Source organism: Panthera onca, chromosome B4, assembly GCF_046562875.1.
Source record: "Panthera onca isolate mPanOnc1 chromosome B4, mPanOnc1 haplotype 2, whole genome shotgun sequence".
Taxonomy (NCBI): domain Eukaryota; kingdom Metazoa; phylum Chordata; class Mammalia; order Carnivora; family Felidae; genus Panthera; species Panthera onca.
The window spans coordinates 47,474,307-47,494,689 of NC_138345.1; the positions used below are offsets into that span (position 1 = coordinate 47,474,307).

Here is a 20,383-nt window from a genome sequence, read left to right on the forward strand (position 1 = left end):
TCTTCTCCATTAGTGTCTTCCCATCTTCTTCCAACTCCCCTTCTTGCGTCTTCACCGTTATTAAGCAGCCACATGAATGCATTGCACTGAGGACCATGAACAATAAAGCTCAACAGGTAGATAACTGATTATCACAAAACTTTATAATCGAAACAATATGCTGTGTTCTACTGACTGGGGTCCCCAAACCTGGTGGTATTTCAGAATCCCTTAAGAGAAATTTGTAAAAATAGCAATTAGTGGGGCTTGACTCCAAAAGGGTATTTGGGTACGGAACCAGAAAATCCATATTTCAACAAAATAATAATGAAATAAATTCCTCTGTTGATTCTCAGGGCCAGTCCCTTTAAGAACTACTACCACACAGGGGCGCTGGGGTGGCTCAGTTGGTTAAGCATCTGACTTTGGTTCAGCTCATGATCTCGTGGCTCGTGGTTTGTGTATTCAAGCCCTGCATCAGGCTCTGTGCTGGTAATGTGGAGAGCCTGCCTGAGATTCTTCCTCTCTCTCTCTGCCCCTTCCCCACTTGCTATTAATAAATAAGTTAATTAATTGATTAATTAATTAATTAAAAGAACCACTACCTCATATTGTACAACTAGACTACAGAAACTCTATCGAGCTCCTCCCTCCCTTTTCTGGATGTTTCTTAACTCCCTCTTTCCAACCATCGCTTTAGCTTCCTAAATCATGCAGCTTTATATTTGAGAATTTACAATCTTTGCTTTTATATAAGCAGTGGGAACACTGCAGTGGTAAGAGAATGAAGGCCAAGGGGTTGGAGGGAGAGCTGGAAGGGCCATGCAGACAGTGGATCTGTGAAGGCAGAAGGAGCGAGAGGACAGATGGAAGGCCGTGGAAGTATGGGCAGGCAGAAGAAGGAAGAGGGAGGGGTGGGTGGCAGCCGTAAGCAGGAACTACAGTGGAGCCCAGCTTCCCGTGGAGTCTGTTGTCCTAGCAACACGACGATGCTCAAAGGTTGAAGGCTGCCGCTCCTTACAACTCTGGACAACATGTTGTCAAGGTAACAGAACGCATCCGAGACACATGGTGGCAGGCCAGGAGGACTTGGGCCGGTGCCAGAAGTCCTCAGCTCAAGGCAGGCAGCACTGATTGGCTGTGCCGTTACACTATCTCCCATTCTCAACACCCACACCTCTCACCTCAATATCTCACCCTGGTTGCTCCATCTTCTCAGTGCCTTTACCCCCATTTGGGAAAAGGGACAATTAAATCAAACTGCCACTACATAGACAGTCTAGGAACTGGCCTCAGGACACGGTGCATGGGAACTCCAAGAACTCAAAATGAGAGACAGCTCTTTAGTCAGGGTAGAGCCAATCACGATGCTTCTAACTTCCTACAATACTTTGCTCATTTGTTTACAGGTCTGTAAGCAACTTGTGTGAAAACAATGAAACAGAACAGAAAGCTACCTAATCCATAGATCTATCAAAAAAAAAAATGCCTGATTCAAGAGGAATTTGTATTTCAATACTACTAGAAAGGGCAATAGCAGCCATTTATTCAAAACCAGGTGTAATGAGTCCTTTATAGGTTATTTTGTCTCCTAGTAACTCTTAGAAGTTGATGAATATTAACTCCTTCATATCGATGAAACAAACAAACACCAGATCACAGTAGTCATACAACGTAGCAAAAGGTCACCCAGCTTCTGAAAGGTGGAGACAAGACTTAAAACAGCTCTAAGGTATATATTCTATCCACTCTACTGTCTCCATCTGAAAAGATGCTAAGTCAACTTCCATCACTCCCTTCTTACACCTCTAGAATGAATTGCAAAATAGCCAAGTTGATGCCAAGGCTCTCAGGCCGTACACGATCTGGCCTCATAGTACCTTTTCAGCCTCAAATTCTACCATTGCCCCCACTGCCCACCACCCTCCAACTCACACCATATGATACTCACCAAAAAAAGCCAAACAGCAAAAACTTCCCCCCTTTGAGGCCTCCACACCTGCTCTTCTCTCTGCCAAAATGCTGCCCCTGATATCTTCATGCATCTTGATCCTTACCATACATCTCTCAAGTGCTATCTCCCCCTGAGACCTGTCCTGAAGACCCTAAGATAGCCCTACCTGATACCCCTTCCTGCTATTTTCATAAAAATATTTACCACTACCTAAAAGAATAGTGTTTAATTCATATCTTTGTTTATTGTCAGTCAGTGCACCATGAGGATATGTCTCTCTTATTGACTCTATCTCCAGAACCTTGTACAGTTCCTGATATCCAGCAGATACCTAATAAATATTTTTTGAATGAATGAATAAGTAAATGAGAAAGGATGATGTTTGCTAAAAGAAGTTTCAAAATCTCCTGCTACTACCTCTGGAAACTTAATTGCACTGATTAAATTTAGTTGGTGATATTTTGCTGATTAGTATGTCAGTTGAATCGCATATGTTTATCTTTTGGAACTTCAAGAAAAAAAAAGCTTATTTCTTTCTGCTCCCTCCTTTGAAAGAAAGCTAATAAAAGTCCAGATTATCACTGGCGCCCCACTGCTTTGCATTAAAGGTTTTCTCTGCTACTTCAGAAGGCACCCCTAACTTGAGGCAGTCCTTTTTCTGTGTCTGGTTGCTAGAAATAAAGTGGACATGAGTGTTAAAACTCTAAGATGTGAGTGCCGAGTTGTTGATGGCTGGTATCTGGAAGATGTGAGGAAGAGAAGGGTGATGGAAAGAACAGCCTATAGACAGGTAGAGATGTATTTTCCAGCAATCAGAGATTAATTCTCACATCCATTTCCATTTGGATTTAAAATACTTTTCTTTTAATTGCAACTTACATTTGCTGCAATGAAATAATTAATTCAGTGATACATTTAACACGTATGTATTAAAGGCTTACTATGAGCCAACCAGTATGTTAGGTTCTGAGGATACAAAAATGAAAGAGACAAAGTTCCTGCCCTTAGGAAGCCTGCAGTCTAGCAGGGCAGGGCAGCTAATAAAAAAAGCTATTATGATGAATTACAGTTGTAATAAGGACTATGAAAATCACACAATGAAAGAGAATAAAAAGGAAAGAAGCAAGGGTTTTGATCTACAAGTAGAGAAGAATAAAAATCTGAAAGCACAAGGACTTCAGATTGGGAGACTAGCCCTAGCCTGAGAGGTACCATCCTGGGCACTGAAAAGGCTAAAGAGAATAGTCACTACATCCAAAAGCATACAAATGTGCACACACACACACACACACACACACACACACACACGAGCGTATGCACGCATATGCACACAAAACAGAGAATCAAATACAAAAATAAGGAGAGAGGAGTGTATAAAGGGAGGTCCCAGGGCTCAAAGACAAGCTTCGCTGCCCTGTAGTTCCATCAAAGGCTCCAGCAGGGGGGTAGCTGCCAAGAACACTGACTCTTCACCCTTCCGGCATTGTCCCAGGCCCCGGGGGTCGGCCAGAATGTCAGAGCACCACCACCTTGGGACAGAACTCCCAGAGTGCACACCTAATGACCACACAACTAGGTGAGTTCCCATCAGTATGATGGGTCGGGTGCCTATTTACATCCTCCTCCTCACTCCTTCATTTATTCACATGGAAAACCTCTCATAGACACGCACTGGCTGGCTCCTACTATTTGCCCCGTCTTTTCCAAGCACTTTCACTAACCTTACTCAATAACCTTAAGAAAATAGGAGCTATTTGTATCACCATTTTACAAGGAGGACTCGAAGGCTCAGAGAAGTTAAGTACTCTGCCAAAGATCACACGGTCAATGAGTAAGCCGGGAAAGCACCTAGGCAGTGAGATTCCAGAGACCCCCCTCTTAACTATGGTGTGGATATCACTTTCCTAGGGCCGCCATCACATATTACCACACACTCGGCGGCTGAAAACAACAAGATTCATTTTCTCACAGTTCTGAAGCCCGAAATCAAGGGTGTTGTCAGAGTCATGCTCTCTCTGAAGGCCCTAAGGGAAAATCACCCTTTGCTGCTGCCAGCTTCTAGTGGCTTCTCTGGCACGTTGTGGCTGACTTCAGCCTCTTCTCCTCTTTTAAAGCCCTCTCCTTTGTGTCTAGGTCTTCTCCTCTTCCACCTCTTAGAAGGACATTTGTCACTGGATTTAGGGCCAGTTGGCTAATCCAAAATGATCTCATCATGAGATCCTTAACGATATCTGCCAAGACCCTTTTTTCCAAATCAGGTCACATTCACAGGTTACAGGAGTTAGGACATGGACATATCTCTTGGGGGGACTGCCTCTCAACCCACTACAGTGTAGAGAGTGCACAGTCTAATAACTGTTCGTTGTTCATTAAAAGTTAGCTATTACTACGCATCAGACATTATGGCATGTGCTAGGAATACAAAAATTAGTAAAGCATAGCCCTGGGCTACAATGAGCTCATTGTACAGCAAGTGGGACAGATAGGTAAATAAGCCAAGTTATAACAAAAGCATAAATAGGACACAGGTGGAATGCAAAAAAAAAAAAAAAAAGTCAATCCTGTGAAGAAGAGAGTCAGAAAAGGGTACACAGAAGTGTCACAACTTCTCTTAAAAAGTGGGCAGGTGTTTCTGGACGGACAAGGAAGAAGATATTCTAAGGACAGGAAGTAGCACAAACAAAGGCACAGAGATGCAAAACAGCCAGGACCAGTGAGGGAGCTATAAATAATTTAGTGTGGCTTAACATTACTGTTCAAGGGCGGGGAGGTTAAGAGAAAATCCTGGAGAGGTAGCCTGGGACCAGATCAAAGAGGATGTCTTATTCCAAGCTGTGGGAAGCCAGTGCAGAGTTTTAAGCAAAAGTGTTGAACAATCAGATTTGAGTTTCTCAAGAATTACACAGGTCAGCCGTGTGTCAGGGCAGACGAGAGAGAAGGAGTGCCAGCACTGAGGTCATCACAGTGTCTGGAGGGACGAAGAGGAAGGTACCAAGGCTTCCTCACTGCCCTGACACTCCCCTCCTCTTTCCACTTGTTCATTCTGAGCCATCTCATCTACCCTCCCGATTTCAACTACCCTCGCTTGCTAATGAGGTTCATATCTTTATTTCCAGCCCAAATCACTCCCTTTACCTCCAAGTCCAAAACCAACTGCTAACCAGACATTGCCGCTTGTATGACCTACCCATGTTCTAAACTGTACTCATCCTCCTTCGTACTGTCACCAAATCTATGACAAATCTAATTACTCTTGTCATCATAATTTCTGGCATAGCACTAAAAGGGTCAAGTGTTCAATGCTGCAGAAGGTCAAGAAAAAGAGAAAGTCCATTGGATGTGGCGTTTTGTAGAAAGTGAGAGATGAGGAAGTGAAAACAGCAATGTAACTACTCTTTAAGGAGCGGAACTGTCAAAAGAAAGAAGGAGGGAGAACTGGGGTCAAGAAAAGCTTTTATGCCTCTGTTTATTAATATGAGAGTGATCTGAGAATGTTCAATGAGGGAAGAAATGTATTTTGGTTAGAGCTATTTTTGACTGTTAGGTACTATCATACATACGGCAGGACACCAAACGTGCCTAGTTGCCAGGCTATAAATGCCAGAAGCGCACACACACACACACACACACACACACACACACACTTTACAAAAGCAGTCATTACTATATCAAAAACCTCCCTGAAACATGTCCAAACATCTCCCGAGGACCACTAAGCTAGAAAAAAAAATGTCAGTGGAAAAGAATAAATTGATATTCAAGGGGAAAAAGGAAATAACTGATGAGCCAAGGTCCTAGTTCTGGAGGAAATGTGTGGAGATTAGACCAAAGGCACAAAAGCAGGGTTTAGTGGGAACCAAGAGAAATGACACATGAGAGATGTCTGGGCTTTGGAATCACACAGGCATTGGTTCAATTCCCAGACTGTTACTTACTTCTTTTGAGAGATACAACTGAGGGAACTACTTTCCCCTTTGCCACCTCCCCCAGGTGGCTCAGAGGCTCCCACAGGGTTGACCATATGACATTGTTTGAGTTCATGACATTAGGGACATGGAGAAGACTCTCCCTGATCTAATACCCACGCACCAGCTTTTTCTGTGGGCATGATGCCTAGAACTAGGGCAGCATCCTTATAGCCACGACAAAACTGCCACGGGAATCCCAGAGGTCAGCCCTGGTATCACTACATCACTGAGTTGCCGCCACCAGACCCTGTCTCCAGGTGCCTTATTCCGAGACACCAATAAGCACCTATTTGTTTAAGCCACTATGGGCAAGTCACTAAGCTAAAGGTCTTGGGCAAAACAGTTAACCTCTCTGATCTACCATTTCCTTATAAAGGACAAAATACATGCCTCATGAATTCAAGGAAGGAATTCAATAAAACAGCATTTTTAAGGTCATATAAGGTGACTAGCTCAGAGCTTGGCAAAAGTCAATGACCAATCAATGTTAGTTCTTTTCTCATGGCAACCTCCTAACAACCCATGATAATTTGGGTGTTCTCTGTCATAAAATAGAAAGGTAGCAATAATTTTTTTGTCCTTGGAAAAATGGAATCAAACTAGCCTTTAACATTACTCTCCTGCATGCTGGACCCTTAACCACAGAATCAAAATATGATTTTGAATAAAATATAGATCTAATGCCTAAGAATAAGGCAAAGAGAATTACAGTAGTCTCAGAAAGGGGAATAAAAATGTATCCTCTGTGTAAAAATCATAATCCAAGGCATTTTTCAAGAATATCAGTATAATCTATTTTTTTTTATTTTTCTATATATTTATTTATTTTTGAGAGACACAGCGTGAGGTAGGAGAGGGCAGATAGAGAGGGAGACACAGATTCTGAAGCAGGCTCCAGGCTCTAAGCTGTCAGCACAGAGCCTGATGCGGGGCTTGAACTCATGAACCGTGAGATCATGGCCTGAGCCGAAATCGGATGCTTAACTGACTGAGCCACCCAGGAGCCCCTATCAGTATAATCTATTAAAAGCTGGCTGGTGATAGTAAATTAACTGCCCTCCTGTATATATATATATATATATATATATATATATATATATATATATATATATATATAACATATCACTACTTCCTACCCAGTACCTTTAATATGTCCTTTATCTAACAATTCACTTTTTCTTACATATAAACACTTCCAAATCTATGAGTGACCCTAGATTCAAACACTATTTTATTCTGCTTTCTTTTTTAATGTTCTTGACTTACCTTCATTGCTTATATCCTGTGTGTAACAGTTTATTGAAATCACTGTATGTCCCTGTTTTGAAAATCTTGGTATGTCCTGATCATGTCACAATCGGTAATTATGTCACCACAGAGGCAGAACCCACTGAGATGCTGCTTATCCCCAGGCCTAGAATGAAGGGTATTAGCATCCCAAGGTTTTCTCTTTCAGTTAACAGGAAAACATTTAGGATCCCATATTCTTCAAGTGATTAGGTATGGTCTGGTACATGAAAAGACAAGAAAACGTAAGGCCTACAATTTATCAAGCATTGTCTACCGTTCTTTATAAAGCTTACAACCCACTAATGAAGGTGTTATTTTGACGCCATTTTGTGAATGGAAGTTTCGAGACTCAGAGAGCTTAAAGAGCACAACTAAGGTCACATGGCTGGCGAATGCACAGAACTCGAGCCGATCTGCTCCAAAGCCCGCATTCTTTCTGCGTTGTGCCACAGCCTTCCTGCAGACACACTATCACTTGCCTGGAAGATGTATGAGAAACAGGATGGCTGGTGCATTACTTTCTAGCACCAAGTACTTTCATGGCTATAAATGCCTAAAGCAATTTCTGGGGCCTCAGTTTCTCCAAGCATTAAAAACCGCATCTGTATTGGGGCACCTGGGTGGCTCAGTCGGATAAGTGTCCGACTTCGGCTCAGGTCATGATTTCACGGTTCATGGGTTCGAGCCCCGAGTCAGGCTCTGTGCCAACAGCTCAGAGCCTGGAGCCTGCTTCAGATTCTGTGTCTCCCTCTCTCTCTGCCCCTCCCCTGTTCACACTCTGTCTCTCTTAAAAATAAACATAATTTTTTTTTTTTTAAACCTGCATCTGGATTTCAACTGGCCAGTATCTTGAAAGCAAATCCTAGCTCCATCTTTAAAAGGGAGGGTGTGCTGGCCAACAAGAAACCTATTCCACAGTCACAGGTGGAAAGGCCTGGAATCCACACAGACCTAGGGCTGCACCACTGCAAAGCCTATAGGGTCTTAAGAGAACTGCCCACCCATCTTTCCCCAAAGTATAGTTCAAGGCAGAAGGGAAGATCCCAGCATTCTTCTGACTCCTTGGTGTGTGGAATGGGAGTCTCAAAATCAGCCAAAAAAAAAACAAAAGGTTTTCAAGTCAAACATACTTGGATTTGGATCCCAGTCCCACTATTTTTCTAACTGTGTCACTTCGGCCATGGTACGTAAACACCCCAATGTCGTTTGAACTAAAACAAGTACTACCACTTATGTCACAGGGTTGCAGAAGAATTAAAATACTCATTAACATCGTGCCTAGCACCAAGTCGGCACGCTCTATTAGCCTTTCTGCCCTCTTGTCTTCTCCAGTATGTCTTCACTGTACTCATCCAACCTGAAACACCACGGTTTGCTCTTGAAGTGTTCAGTCCCAAGGAATACCAGATGACAGACAACTAAAAGCAAGGTAAAAACACTGAAAGACACCCAATTCAAGGAAGAAGCACAGAGCGAAATATGAGTAGCAGAGCCATCTTGGTTTCAAGATTGGGCTGAATATGGAAACCCACATGAGCAACTGGAAGGCAACAGTCTATTTACAGTGTCACACATCACTGCTGGCTCACTCTCTGCAAATACATTGCATCAGATGCATGTTGGGGGAGGCAGAGGCAATAGGGGGGACAGCAAGAAGAGATAGGGCCAATGAAGAGTAGGGGCCATCTTCTAGCCCCAGTTGGATTCAAACTGTGGCATTCTGCACAGAAAATGAGAGTGCTATTCAAAGCATCAATCCTCAGCCAAACAACTTAGAAAGGAAAGAATCATAGCAACAGGCTCCAGAGTAAGATATTTTCACATGTCCTTTAATTAGGAACAAGTTAGGAATATGGTACAGATTACTGCCAGACCCTGACCCTCTACTCAGCATCTCCTCTTCTCTTCCATTCTTGCAGCATTACAGATTGGATCTTGTGTTCTCTTGTCTGATCCGACTGTAACGTCCACTTTCTGTTCTCCTTCCCACCTCTTGTCTAAACTATTTTCATTGACCCTCATGCTAATGTCAGTAGGTCTGTCATTCCCTGTCACACGGCTCCTTAATCCCTCACCTGAAGCAACTGTTTCTACAGTAGTTTTCCAGAAATGTCCACATATTTTATTTCAGCTTCTCTTCAAAGTGTTGTAAAGTGGGGAGGGTAGAAGACAAAATTTAAATGTTATAAACTGTAGGCTGAGTGTCATCCAACTTTACGTGGTTGGTTTGTTCAAATTTCCAAAGCTCATGAGAATGGAGACTAACACTCACGACTTCTAATTCTTACTTTAGGATTTTGTGAGGCAGAATTGTATCACTAGCAAGTATGAGCTTCAAAATAGGTACTGATGGAATGTGAATCCCATTCCCACTGCTCACTGTGGTATCTTGGATTAGTTATTTAACCTCTCTGAGCTAAAATCTGAAAACCCAAGAAAGATTTCAGCATATCAGCAGAGAAACCTCCTGAAAAGAAACAGAAGTACATCTAGCTTTAGTTCATTATTTGGACTGGGATGGGCATCCTAAATCCAGGATCTCAGGGAGAATAAAAGCAATTATAACAAGGCAAAATAAAGTAGGCTCTTTATACTCAGGTGGGGAACTGCCAAAAATCACCTCATCCATTTTTAAATGGTCTCCGTTACTATTCTAAACAGTCTTGTGTTACAGGCACCTAGTGGTACTTGCCTCGCTAGAGCTCTTCCATAGCCGAACATGCCTTTTTTGGCTGTGGCATGGCTATACCACCGATGAGCTTCGGCTTCCTGGTGGGGAAGGACCAAAGGTCCCACCCCACGTGTCAGAGCTCCTCCAGATTTTCACCTGCGCTCTCTTCTTGGACCGTGTCCAGCTCAGCAGTGTCTCTACAATTGGCTATGACTCTATTCAATTCCCCATCCTTTTCCTGTATCCTGAAGCCTCCTTTTCTTCAAATTGCCCCACAGAACCGTCAGCTTGGCCTACAGAACGCTGTGCTGGAAACTTGGTGAAGCTCTTGGTGAAGCTATGTATAATCTCACTGAATCGTCGACAACTCTACAATACATTCTGGATTATTGTCCCCATTACAACAGGCAAGGGAACCAAGGTTTAGAGTAAGTGGTTAGCAAGTGGTCCAGATTCCCACATCTAGAGGTGGTGGTTAAAACCAGCCCTGACTCCCAATTCTGAGCTTCAAACAGCTCTACTCTTCTAGCTCCAATGCTTCTTTCCGCCATGGTATAAGGTTCATTTCCTCATTGGGAAAGTAGAACCCTCATTCATGTTTCTACTCATTAATTAGCATACGCAAAAAAAAGTGAGTACAAGCTATTGGGCCAGATACTGAACTTGTGCCTCTCTCCACTTTGGTCAAAAATCTTTGTTAACAGTGTTTTCTTCTGTTACGAACTCCTTCCATCAGGGACTTTATTCCTGTAATAGAATCTTCCACAAGAACACCTAATAAGTGGGTCTTATATGCAGCAAGCTAACAACAACAACAAAACTAAGGTAGAAACTGAGATGGCAACTACCCATCTCCTAGAACGGGGAAGCAAAATGGAAAGCTTAGTTATCATCCTTCAGATGGTACCTGTATCTCAGAGACTAGGCCTTAAACGTGGCAAAGCTGTATTTCTTGGTCCCATTTTCAGATGTTTTGTCCTGTGGCCGCACAGTTGATTCATAGTTGTCAAACTCTGTGTCCTCATTCTATGTTTGTAAAATATGGTCATGGTACTTAAAAATAAACTTCTATTTAAAAAAAAAAAAACTGGCCTTAGAATTTGAGATGTTTTATTTTTGAAACTTGCCCCAAAAGCTTGTTTCTCTGAGATCTGGGGGATCTTTCTGTTTGCCTTCATACGAATCCTTTAAGCCAACAAATGGCCCTCTGCACAGCTGCTGGGAATCTTGGCCCCACAGCCCACTCAGCCGTGCTGGTTCCTGCTCTCCCTCCCCTGCAGCTACCAGCCATTTAGGTGCCTGACCCCTTAGGGCTAAGCCTCCAAACCTCCAGCTTCTGTGGCATCAGGACTTCCTTCCTTCTTCCTTTTCCTCTTTCTACTTACCTTTTGGAAATCTTTTCAGGTCAAAAGTCAGTTTGATATTTTTAGGCTACTTTAGGAAATTTCCTAAAAACCACTGCTTCTCCCCCTTTTTTTGGGGGGGGGGCGGAGAGAGAAAAAAGATAAGATGGAATATTTGTTTGTCGTTCCATGGTAGGGAGGTGACGGGGGTGGGGGAGCATCTCATTACAATCACTTGCCTTCAATACTCCCTTTTACCCCCAGGGGTAGTCACCAGTAGGCCCTCTGTGGACTCAGGTTATACCTAAGGCTATACCATGTCATCTCTTCCTTACTGCTCTCCTCTGGTCAGATCCCAGTATCGCCATTATGAATGAAGTGGTGGGTTACTTTTAGTCAGGTAACACCTACCACAGCGCTGTATGATGGAGAAGTAAAGAACGGGAAGGTATGTGAGACCTTGACTAGACTCTCCATTTTCTTGAAAGACAACAGAGCACATGGCCTTTGGAGCCAGCAACCCATGTTAAAGTCCTGGCTGCCACTTACTGGCTACATCATTTCGGCTATGCTTTTTAATCTCTCAGGGCCTCAGTCTCCCCAACTGTCAAATGGAGATAAATAATATGACTTAGCTCACTGAGTCGTTAAGAGTATTAAATACGATAATGCCCGCAAAGAGCTGTGTGCTCAAGCAGATGGTAAACACTAAAGCACCTAGAACCAATCAATGGACAAAAGAGCCCAGTCTTTGCGTCTTACCTCATATTATTATATCGTTATTATGCATTTGTAAGAGATACAACAGAGAAGCAGCTGAGCAGTGTAGCCAGTAACCTCTTCTAGTGGGGCAGGGGCAGGTTATTATGAAATAACGCATTTGTAAGAGATACGACAGAGAAGCAGCTGAGCAGTGTAGCCAGTAACCTCTTCTAGTGGGGCAGGGGCAGGTTATTATGAAATAACGTAAGTTGCACAATAGCCTGAATAACAACAACAACAAACTATTTTCATTTGTCGTGCTCTCAAGATAAGTATACACTTATTTATGACTCAAAAATTTGGCTCATCCATCTTGGCATTCTTTCAGTGCAATACCATGCCCTCAAAATACCACTCCTAAAATATAATCAGCGGAGGAAAATGATGTTAAAAACGTCTACCTGAAGCAAAAGCTCAAAGGGTTGGTAACAGTCTACATTTTCCATTCTGCTTAAGTTTATCCCACTGCCCTTAGCATGGGTTTCCGGTGCCAGAATGTGTTTTCTAATATCTCTTCCTGTGCCCATGTGAATGGAACAATACCTTTCTCATATGCAGCTGAGGTCCCTCCACCTAGTACTTCATTCAACTTGACCTTTCCTAGACTGAATGAAGGAAGCTCCAAAACAGAAGTGAGTCATCTCTGCCTGCCGACAGATGGCAGTAATGATCGCGCACGGTTGTTTTAGCCTGCTAAACCCTGCACTGTGGTGGTTCTTGGCATGCTTGTGGTGTCTGTGCTAGCTTTTGGGGTGTTTACAAACATCATTAACCCCACAGCATGTCTTTTAAGTACGAAACGAAAGACGGTTTCAAAAGTAATGATAAGAAGTGGAAGATGACAATGCAAAGATAGGGACCCTTTAAAAAACCCAACGTGATGGAAAACAATAAAAATTGCACTGGGGGTGAAATGAATCATTCTAAGATATGAATAACCGCGAAGGGCAATACATATGTGAGAAGGGCTGTCCCTAAGCAATGAGCTGTAATCAATAAAGCAAGGGAACATATCTGAGTAAGTGGAAAATGTCAAAACAAAACATAACCACAAAGAAAACACTTTGTGCAATTAAAGAATAGGCATCAGTGTCCGATGATAATTAACTTGTCATAGAACAATTAATCTAATGTTAATGTACAAGAGTCTACTATTTATTTGAGGCCTTAAAGCTGAGGTGCTCAACCTTAACCACACACTAGAATCACACGGGAAGCTTTTGAGACTCCGGACGCCCAGGCTGCATCTGGGCGGTTCAGAATCTCTGGGGGAAGGATTCAGGCATCAGTAGTGTTGAGAGCTCCTCAGTTGATTCCAATGTGCGACCCGGGTTAAGAACCATTGCCTTCAAATCTAAGCATGGAGAAAAGGCAGCTACTACTGGCTCAATGGATTAAAATCCATTCCAATGTGTAGATCCATGTGTGATATGCATGGACACCTTAGCAAGAAGTACCTCCCCGTGACATCTGTATCTTCAAGGGGACAACTAATCCGCCTGAAGGGATTTTTCTTTTTATAGTCTTAAAGCTGGGCAGGGGGAGAATTTGTGTTACCAAAAAAGAATAGAGCACACCTTATTTTAAAGTTTTGAAGGAGCTATTCATACACATACTTACATATTTGAAGAAAATGTATCACAGAAAGAACTACAAGCTTCAACATCTCTTAGTCATTGCAGTAAATCCATTTGCAAACAAATGGACACACAAACCTGTTCGAAACTACAGAGCTCTAAATACCAGTATCATTTCCTCACTTTCATCTCCAAAGGGAGACACTGATTCCTGATCTATCCACTTACTCCATGCATTCTGGTTACTTTCTTTCATAATCAAGTTTTGCATTCAAACACACACATCATTTAGTTCTCAGTACAACCCCCCAGGTTCTCCTCCCTGACTCCCTCCTTTACCTTATCCGCCATTATCATAGAGGAGCCTCCGTGGATGCCCAGGATGGGGGTGAGTGTCTGGGCTGAAATGAAGTCAAGGATCTGGGCGATGGCCTCCTGATCTGTGTCATCGGCAAACACCACGCCCTGGATCTTCCGGTCGGACATGAGATCACAGATGCGGGTGATGATGCTCTTTGGGTCAGTCTCATTCATGGCTACCAGCTCCACACGGGGTACCACGGAGAGATGGTGGAAATCATCTTTCTCGTGGGCATCCTTGATGGCCACCTCGTCTGAAGTGCCCACGAGGATGACAGCAATGCCAATGCTGGGGGGGCTCTTCTGAGAGCGAGCTCTGCTGCCTGACACGGCCAGGACAGCCAACACCAACCAGAACTTGGGAGAACAGCACTCGGCTCTGGGCTTCATCTTCAACTCGTCGACTCCCTGAAAACACAAAATGAGAGGGGTTAAATTAACGACCCTCCTATGTGACCTCTCTGGGAAGGGGCTGGATACTGCAAGTCAAGGGCCTTATCTCCTTTCACTGATCATCTAACCCAACTCCTATCTTTGAGCCTTGTCCCTGATCTCTCGTGTTTGTTTGCTCAGCAGAATGGAAGGAAAAAAAAAAAAAACCTTCAAAAGCATCAGAAATCCTTAAGCAAGACAATAAAAGCTATTGCTATAGCCACCAGCAGCAAACAGAGGCAAAAGAGGATGACAGTGGTCCAGGCAGTCATACCAAGGGCACAAATGCAGGAGTCTCCAAGAGGGGGTCCTGCTGCTGCTGCTGTGTGATCCCTGGTACTTCTGCCACAACCCATCTTTGAATTGCTCTTGGGCCAAGGGGATGGCAGAGACTGGGCAAATGAGCAGCAAAATGGACTCAGCAGAGGCTAGCAACAAAACACGGTCTGGGCAAGCTGGCCATATGCAGGGAGCTACAGAAACATAAGGCCCTCTACTTTGTGTTCACCTCAAAGAGAACAAGAGCCTGGAAATTCTTTAGCAACTCTTTTAGTAAATGACTTTTACTACTTAAAAAAACAACAACAGTGGAGAATACTTTTAAAAACATCTTGGGGCACCTGTGTGGCTCAGTCACTTAAACATCTGACTCTTGATTTCAGCTCACGTCATGATCTCACAGTTTGTGAGATCGAGCCCTGCATCAGGCTCAGCACCGTCAGTGAAGAGCCTGCTTAGGATTCTCTCCCTCTCCCTCTCCCTCTCTCTCTCTCTCTCCCTCTCCCTCTCCCTCTCCCTCTTTCTCTGCCTCTCTCTCTCTCTCTCTCTCTCTCTCACACACACACACACACACAAAATAAATAAATAAACAAACAAAAAATCTCAATTGATCCTGACACTCTTCCAGGAGGGAAGTAAGAAAGTAAGTAAGAAAGTAAGAAAAGTAAGAAAGACATTATTTTTCCTATTTTATAGATGTTAAAGGTAAGGCTCAAGCTAAGAAGTCCAAGACTATACCAATTAAGTGAAGCAGACATGAATCCACATCTTCTGGCTTTGAGGCCAATTTGCATTCCATTGCATTATGCCACGCTGTCTCTCACAGTATCAATTACTACAAGGAATAGTTTCATTGTGATTTGTTATACATCAAAGTACGGCGACTTAGACAAATACTGTTGGTATCTGTAGGGTTAGAACCACTTGAGAAAAATTTTCCATGGCATCTTACAGCAGCGACTTCCTCGAGACGACTGGCTCATATTTGAGCATAATTCACCACCTTTTACCTACAACCAACTCGTTCTTGTGCTTCCACATATGGCCCTAAATCTTACACCGTGCACCGGACTGAGGACACAGCTCCCTACCGAGCTTGGTCATTTCTCTTTACATTTTGAACCATTCTCCAAGAGGTCTTCTTATTTAAACAGAACTGATCCTGCTTATGTTATTTTGATTTAAGTAATCATTTACTGCACATCTGTTAGACCCTGTGCGCTATGTTAGGCATTTCCTTTTATACAACCTCTTTGGTCCTCATAGAAACTCTATAAACTAGTCATCTTTTATCCCCATTTCTCAAATAGAGAAACTGCAACTCAAAACAATTATGTAATTTTCCCAAGGTCAGTGGTATTATAATGCCAGTGTGCTAGTATGTAAACATGGCATTTTGTTCCTGAGGAAACATTCTACCGACTGCACCCAAAACAAGAACGAGGGATTCTCATTCTCCTACAAAGGTCAAGGATGAAAATGCTACTTAATATCTTCTTGTTTGAAAGAAAAGGCGAGATACTAGGATCTAAAAAGTCTGAGAGTTCAACTAACAAAAAGAAAATAACGAGGATGTTGAAAAGAAAGATAAGGAAGTATTTGGTCTGAACAGACCAACTCCAAAGGGCATTAATGATTTGGGAGTAAGATGCTGGGGACATTTTGTGGCTGGAGAAGCAGAAAATCCATTCTAGTTCTTGGCAGAAAACATTTTGGAACTCGTAATGTTGTAGTCAGCCGTCCACACTGCCAAGAAGGAGACCTGTATTGATTGTCTTGTCTGTCACTTGTGAATAAGACGAGTAGCTCAGTGGTTCACACCTGAGCGTAGTTCGCTCCTGACGGTTTTCTGACAGGTTTCTCCGTGTCCTTGTGGAAACAGGGGAGTGGCTACATGGGCCCTGGAAACCCATGCTGATGAACTGCGTCCAACTTAGCAAGAGATCCAGGGCCCGCATTCCGTCTCCTAAAGCTTAAAGCAAAGCAGTGCTTGCTATACGGAAGTGAGCAGCACTGATCATCCAGAGGAAGACAGATAGCGTTAGCGCCTCAAAAAGCTGTTGACAAAATAATAATTATAATAATAATCTGTTCAATTTCAAAGACCGGTTCTCAAGGAGAACCCAAAGACTGAGAATTTGGCAAAAACAGCGGCTAACTTCATTCCAGTGAGATTCTAATCCTACAGTTACAAATCCCTAAATCAGATTCCTTCGCATTGAAAAGTGGCCCACTCTGCCATGACAGTTTATTAACTTTAATGCACTCTACACTCTCCTACTTTGATGTTTTATTTGCTCTTTTTTTTAAAAAAAATATCTCCTGTGTTCCTCCATTTCTTCTCACACAATATATTACACTTTGTTATGCAATGGCTAGTTGTGACACTGAAAGAATAGACTCTGGCTTTACTGAGAGTCTCTTTTATACTCAGGATAGAGCAGAGCACTTTACAAAGCAATACATTAAGGGAGATACCAGCAACAGACGGACTGGGAGACAAACAAAGAAGCTGCTTTGAATACAAACTCAATTTCACACATTAGAAGGGGGTTAGTTGAAAGCAAGCATGCTGTCCAAGGCAAGCAAATTGCTTTTGCTTTCTTCCACAGACAGGCCAGAGTTAGTCTTGATGCGGCAGCTCTATGCGGCTTTGCACCCAACCTCGCCCCGGCCTCCTGCCATTGGACTTCACTCTCCCTCAGTAGAATGGAGCACTGTTTCCTTTGCGCTCTCCCGAAAGCCTGCATGTACCTATACTTAAATACCCTTAACAGTGTATTACGATTGCACGGTTATGTGACTGCCTATATTAACTAGCTGGTATTCTCCGTGCAGGCGGGGGCCCGTTAGGCTCAGTAAGCATTTATGGAGCACGTACTGCCCAGTAAACATCGTTCTTGGTAGGGGGATGCAACAGACACGGGCTCTCTCCTCCACAGTCTCAAAGAACATACACACAAAGAAGACCTCTTCTCACTTCTGTTTCCATGCCTGGGGTCGAGCAGGGCCTCATATACAATAGGGAAGGACTCGATACATGGTAATCACCTAGTTTCTGCCATTATAAAATTGTCAATATTTGGCCATTGCATACCTATTACAGTAACCTATTTTACATATTATATATTTATAATAACATTTTACCTGTAACTTACCATGTGCCAGACACTTCTATTGCCAGATAATTTTCATGTATTGTTAAATCACATACAAACATTATGTCATAATCTTTCCCTATGTTACAAATAAGGAAACTTCTGAAAAGCTAAGTACATGACAAAGGGCCACATAGCTAATCAGTGGGTGGCATTAAAGTTTGTCTACCCCCAAACCCTTGCTCTTTCCTTTCTGCCTCCTCTTGATATAATAAGAATATATGAATGAATGAATGAATGAATGAATGAAATCTCCAACCAAAACCAAACTGCATTCTAATACCAGTTCCGCATTAACTAAGCACCCTAGGATGGGCATGTCACCTAATCACCGTCACCATTTCCTCAGCAGTGAAATCAGGATATATGCCTAACCTAAATACCTGAAAGAGTTCTTGTGAGGATCAAATGATAGTATGTATATGGAAGTGCTTTGAACACAGTACTCTATAGATGCAAAGGATGTTACCTTTAAGCTTCTACAAAAGTTGTTCAAGGAGACCAGCTATTTGTGAAAGCAAAAAGTCAGCATGTGGGAGGTGGAGTGAGAGAGAGGCAGACCAAGGCTGAGAGGAATATTAAGAGGAGCCTCACAGGGGGCAAGAGATATTAGTTCCCTGACCGATATACCTCCCCGAAGAAGATGCCACATAATGGTCTCAGGGTAGCAGCAAGCCCGGCCGCTGGCTTGCCAGTCAAGTGCAGCAGAATTCCAGAGTCACTCAGGCCAGGGTCACTAATGGGAATCGGGGGAGCCTGGCACCCCCAAATCCTGCTAGGAATTCGGGCACCAGGGTGCACAGCAGAACCAACAGCAAAAGGGCAGGATTGGAGATGTGGCTGTCCACCTCCTGGCCCTCTGCCTCCTTGAAGCGCAAGCTGAGTGGTCACCAGACGTCTAGCAACCAGAGGACCACAGCAGCCTGAGTTACGCCTACAGCTGGTGCAGGGCAACTATAGCAGGAACCGGTCTCCACTTTGCCCACAGTGACTCCAAGGGAAGACACATTTGAGTGAGGAGCTGGGCCAATTCTGTCCTCAGAGAAAACTGAGTCCTTAGGCAACACCAACAGGAAGGATAAAATGTGATTTAATAGATGATTAACTCAACTTTTTCCAAGCACCATCCTACAACGCAGTCAGGACGCTATTTGGAGTGCACCAATTAGGGAGGCTGTGATTACAATATGATCGGCAGTGAGAGAAATGAAGATTAAAAGTGCCAGAACTGTGTATCAGGTCCAGTTTCCCAAGCTAGCAATCAAAACAGAAAGCCAGGATACACAGGCCTTAAAATGCATAACATTAGAGAGTAGGGAAACGAGGAGTCTCGTACCATGCAAGTCAAATGAAGTATAAATGAGTATAACCTTTCGGAAGTGGGAATATCTATCGAAATTTTAATATCAAGATAAAATAACAGCCAAATGTGAAAATATTAGAAGTAACAATGAGAGATGTCACATACTGGTACCAAGAAGATACAATCAATAATCATCAGCATATGTGAATCTTAACATCTAGGCTTAACATGTATGAAGCAGTCACTAAAACACCTGGTGAAAAACAGGTAAATCCAAGACCCAAAATACAAACAAAGACATAAATGATAAAAATAAATAAATAAATAAAGCCTATGTAATAAGCCTGTACTCGTTCTAAGATCCAGACATACATGCACAACAGAGAATGCATACTCTTTCTAAGTACATGGAAAATATTACATTTACAAAAATGCCTCAATATAGTCCAAAGAATCAATGTGAAACAATTGCCATTTTTTTATAATGCGACTAAATTACAAATAAGTTTTTAAAGGTAGCTAAAAAAAATTACATATCCAAAAACTTTTTAAAAACTTACTATTAAATAACTCTAAATTTAAGTAAGAAATGATAAGCTAAAAACTAAAAAAATTACATATCCAAAAACTTTTTAAAAACTTACTATTAAATAACTCTAAATTTAAGGAAGAAATGATAAACTAAAAAATTCTTTGAACAGGATAACAATGAAAACACTAAATATCAAAATTTTAGGAGTACAACTAAACACTTTACAGAGAAGCCTATACCCTTAAGCAAATTTATGAGAAAATACAAAATGAAAAATAATTAACTGTAATTAAATTTTCACTTATTGAATTGAACAATTACCTGAGTCAACCCTAGGGAGAAGTTCAATAATATAGAAAAAGGCATAAATGAATGAAACACAAAGTAAGTAAAAGGAAAAAACAAAACCAAAAGCCGGCCTTTAAAAAGACTACCATAGACAAAGTTCTGACAGGACCAATCACAGAAAAAATAGAGAAAATGCAAATTAAATTAACAATGAAAAAGGGAAAATAACAACATATCCAATGGAAATATTAAAATAATCAAAGTATAGGGGCTCCTAGGTGCCTCAGTCTGTTAAGCATCCGACTCTTGATTTCGGCTCAGGTCATAATCTAACAGTTCATGAGATTGAGCCCTGCATCGGGCTCTGTGCTGAACATAGAGCCTGCTTAAGATTCATTCTCTCTCTCTCTCTCTCTCTCTCTCTCTCTCTCTCTCTCTGTCCCTCTCACCTGCTCATGCTGTCTCTCAAAAATAAAAAAATAATAAA

General features: G+C 42.4%; 1 protein-coding gene across 1 annotated transcript in view; it reads right to left on the reverse strand.

Moving 5' to 3' along the window:
- Positions 1-20,383, reverse strand: part of GRIN2B (glutamate ionotropic receptor NMDA type subunit 2B) — a 417,341-nt gene that overhangs the window by 280,779 nt on the left and 116,179 nt on the right. The window contains exon 4 of the mRNA XM_060658319.3: positions 13,884-14,312. Coding sequence (XP_060514302.1) covers positions 13,884-14,294 — 411 coding nt within the window. The 5' untranslated portion in view covers positions 14,295-14,312. The remainder of the gene's footprint in view (positions 1-13,883; positions 14,313-20,383) is intronic.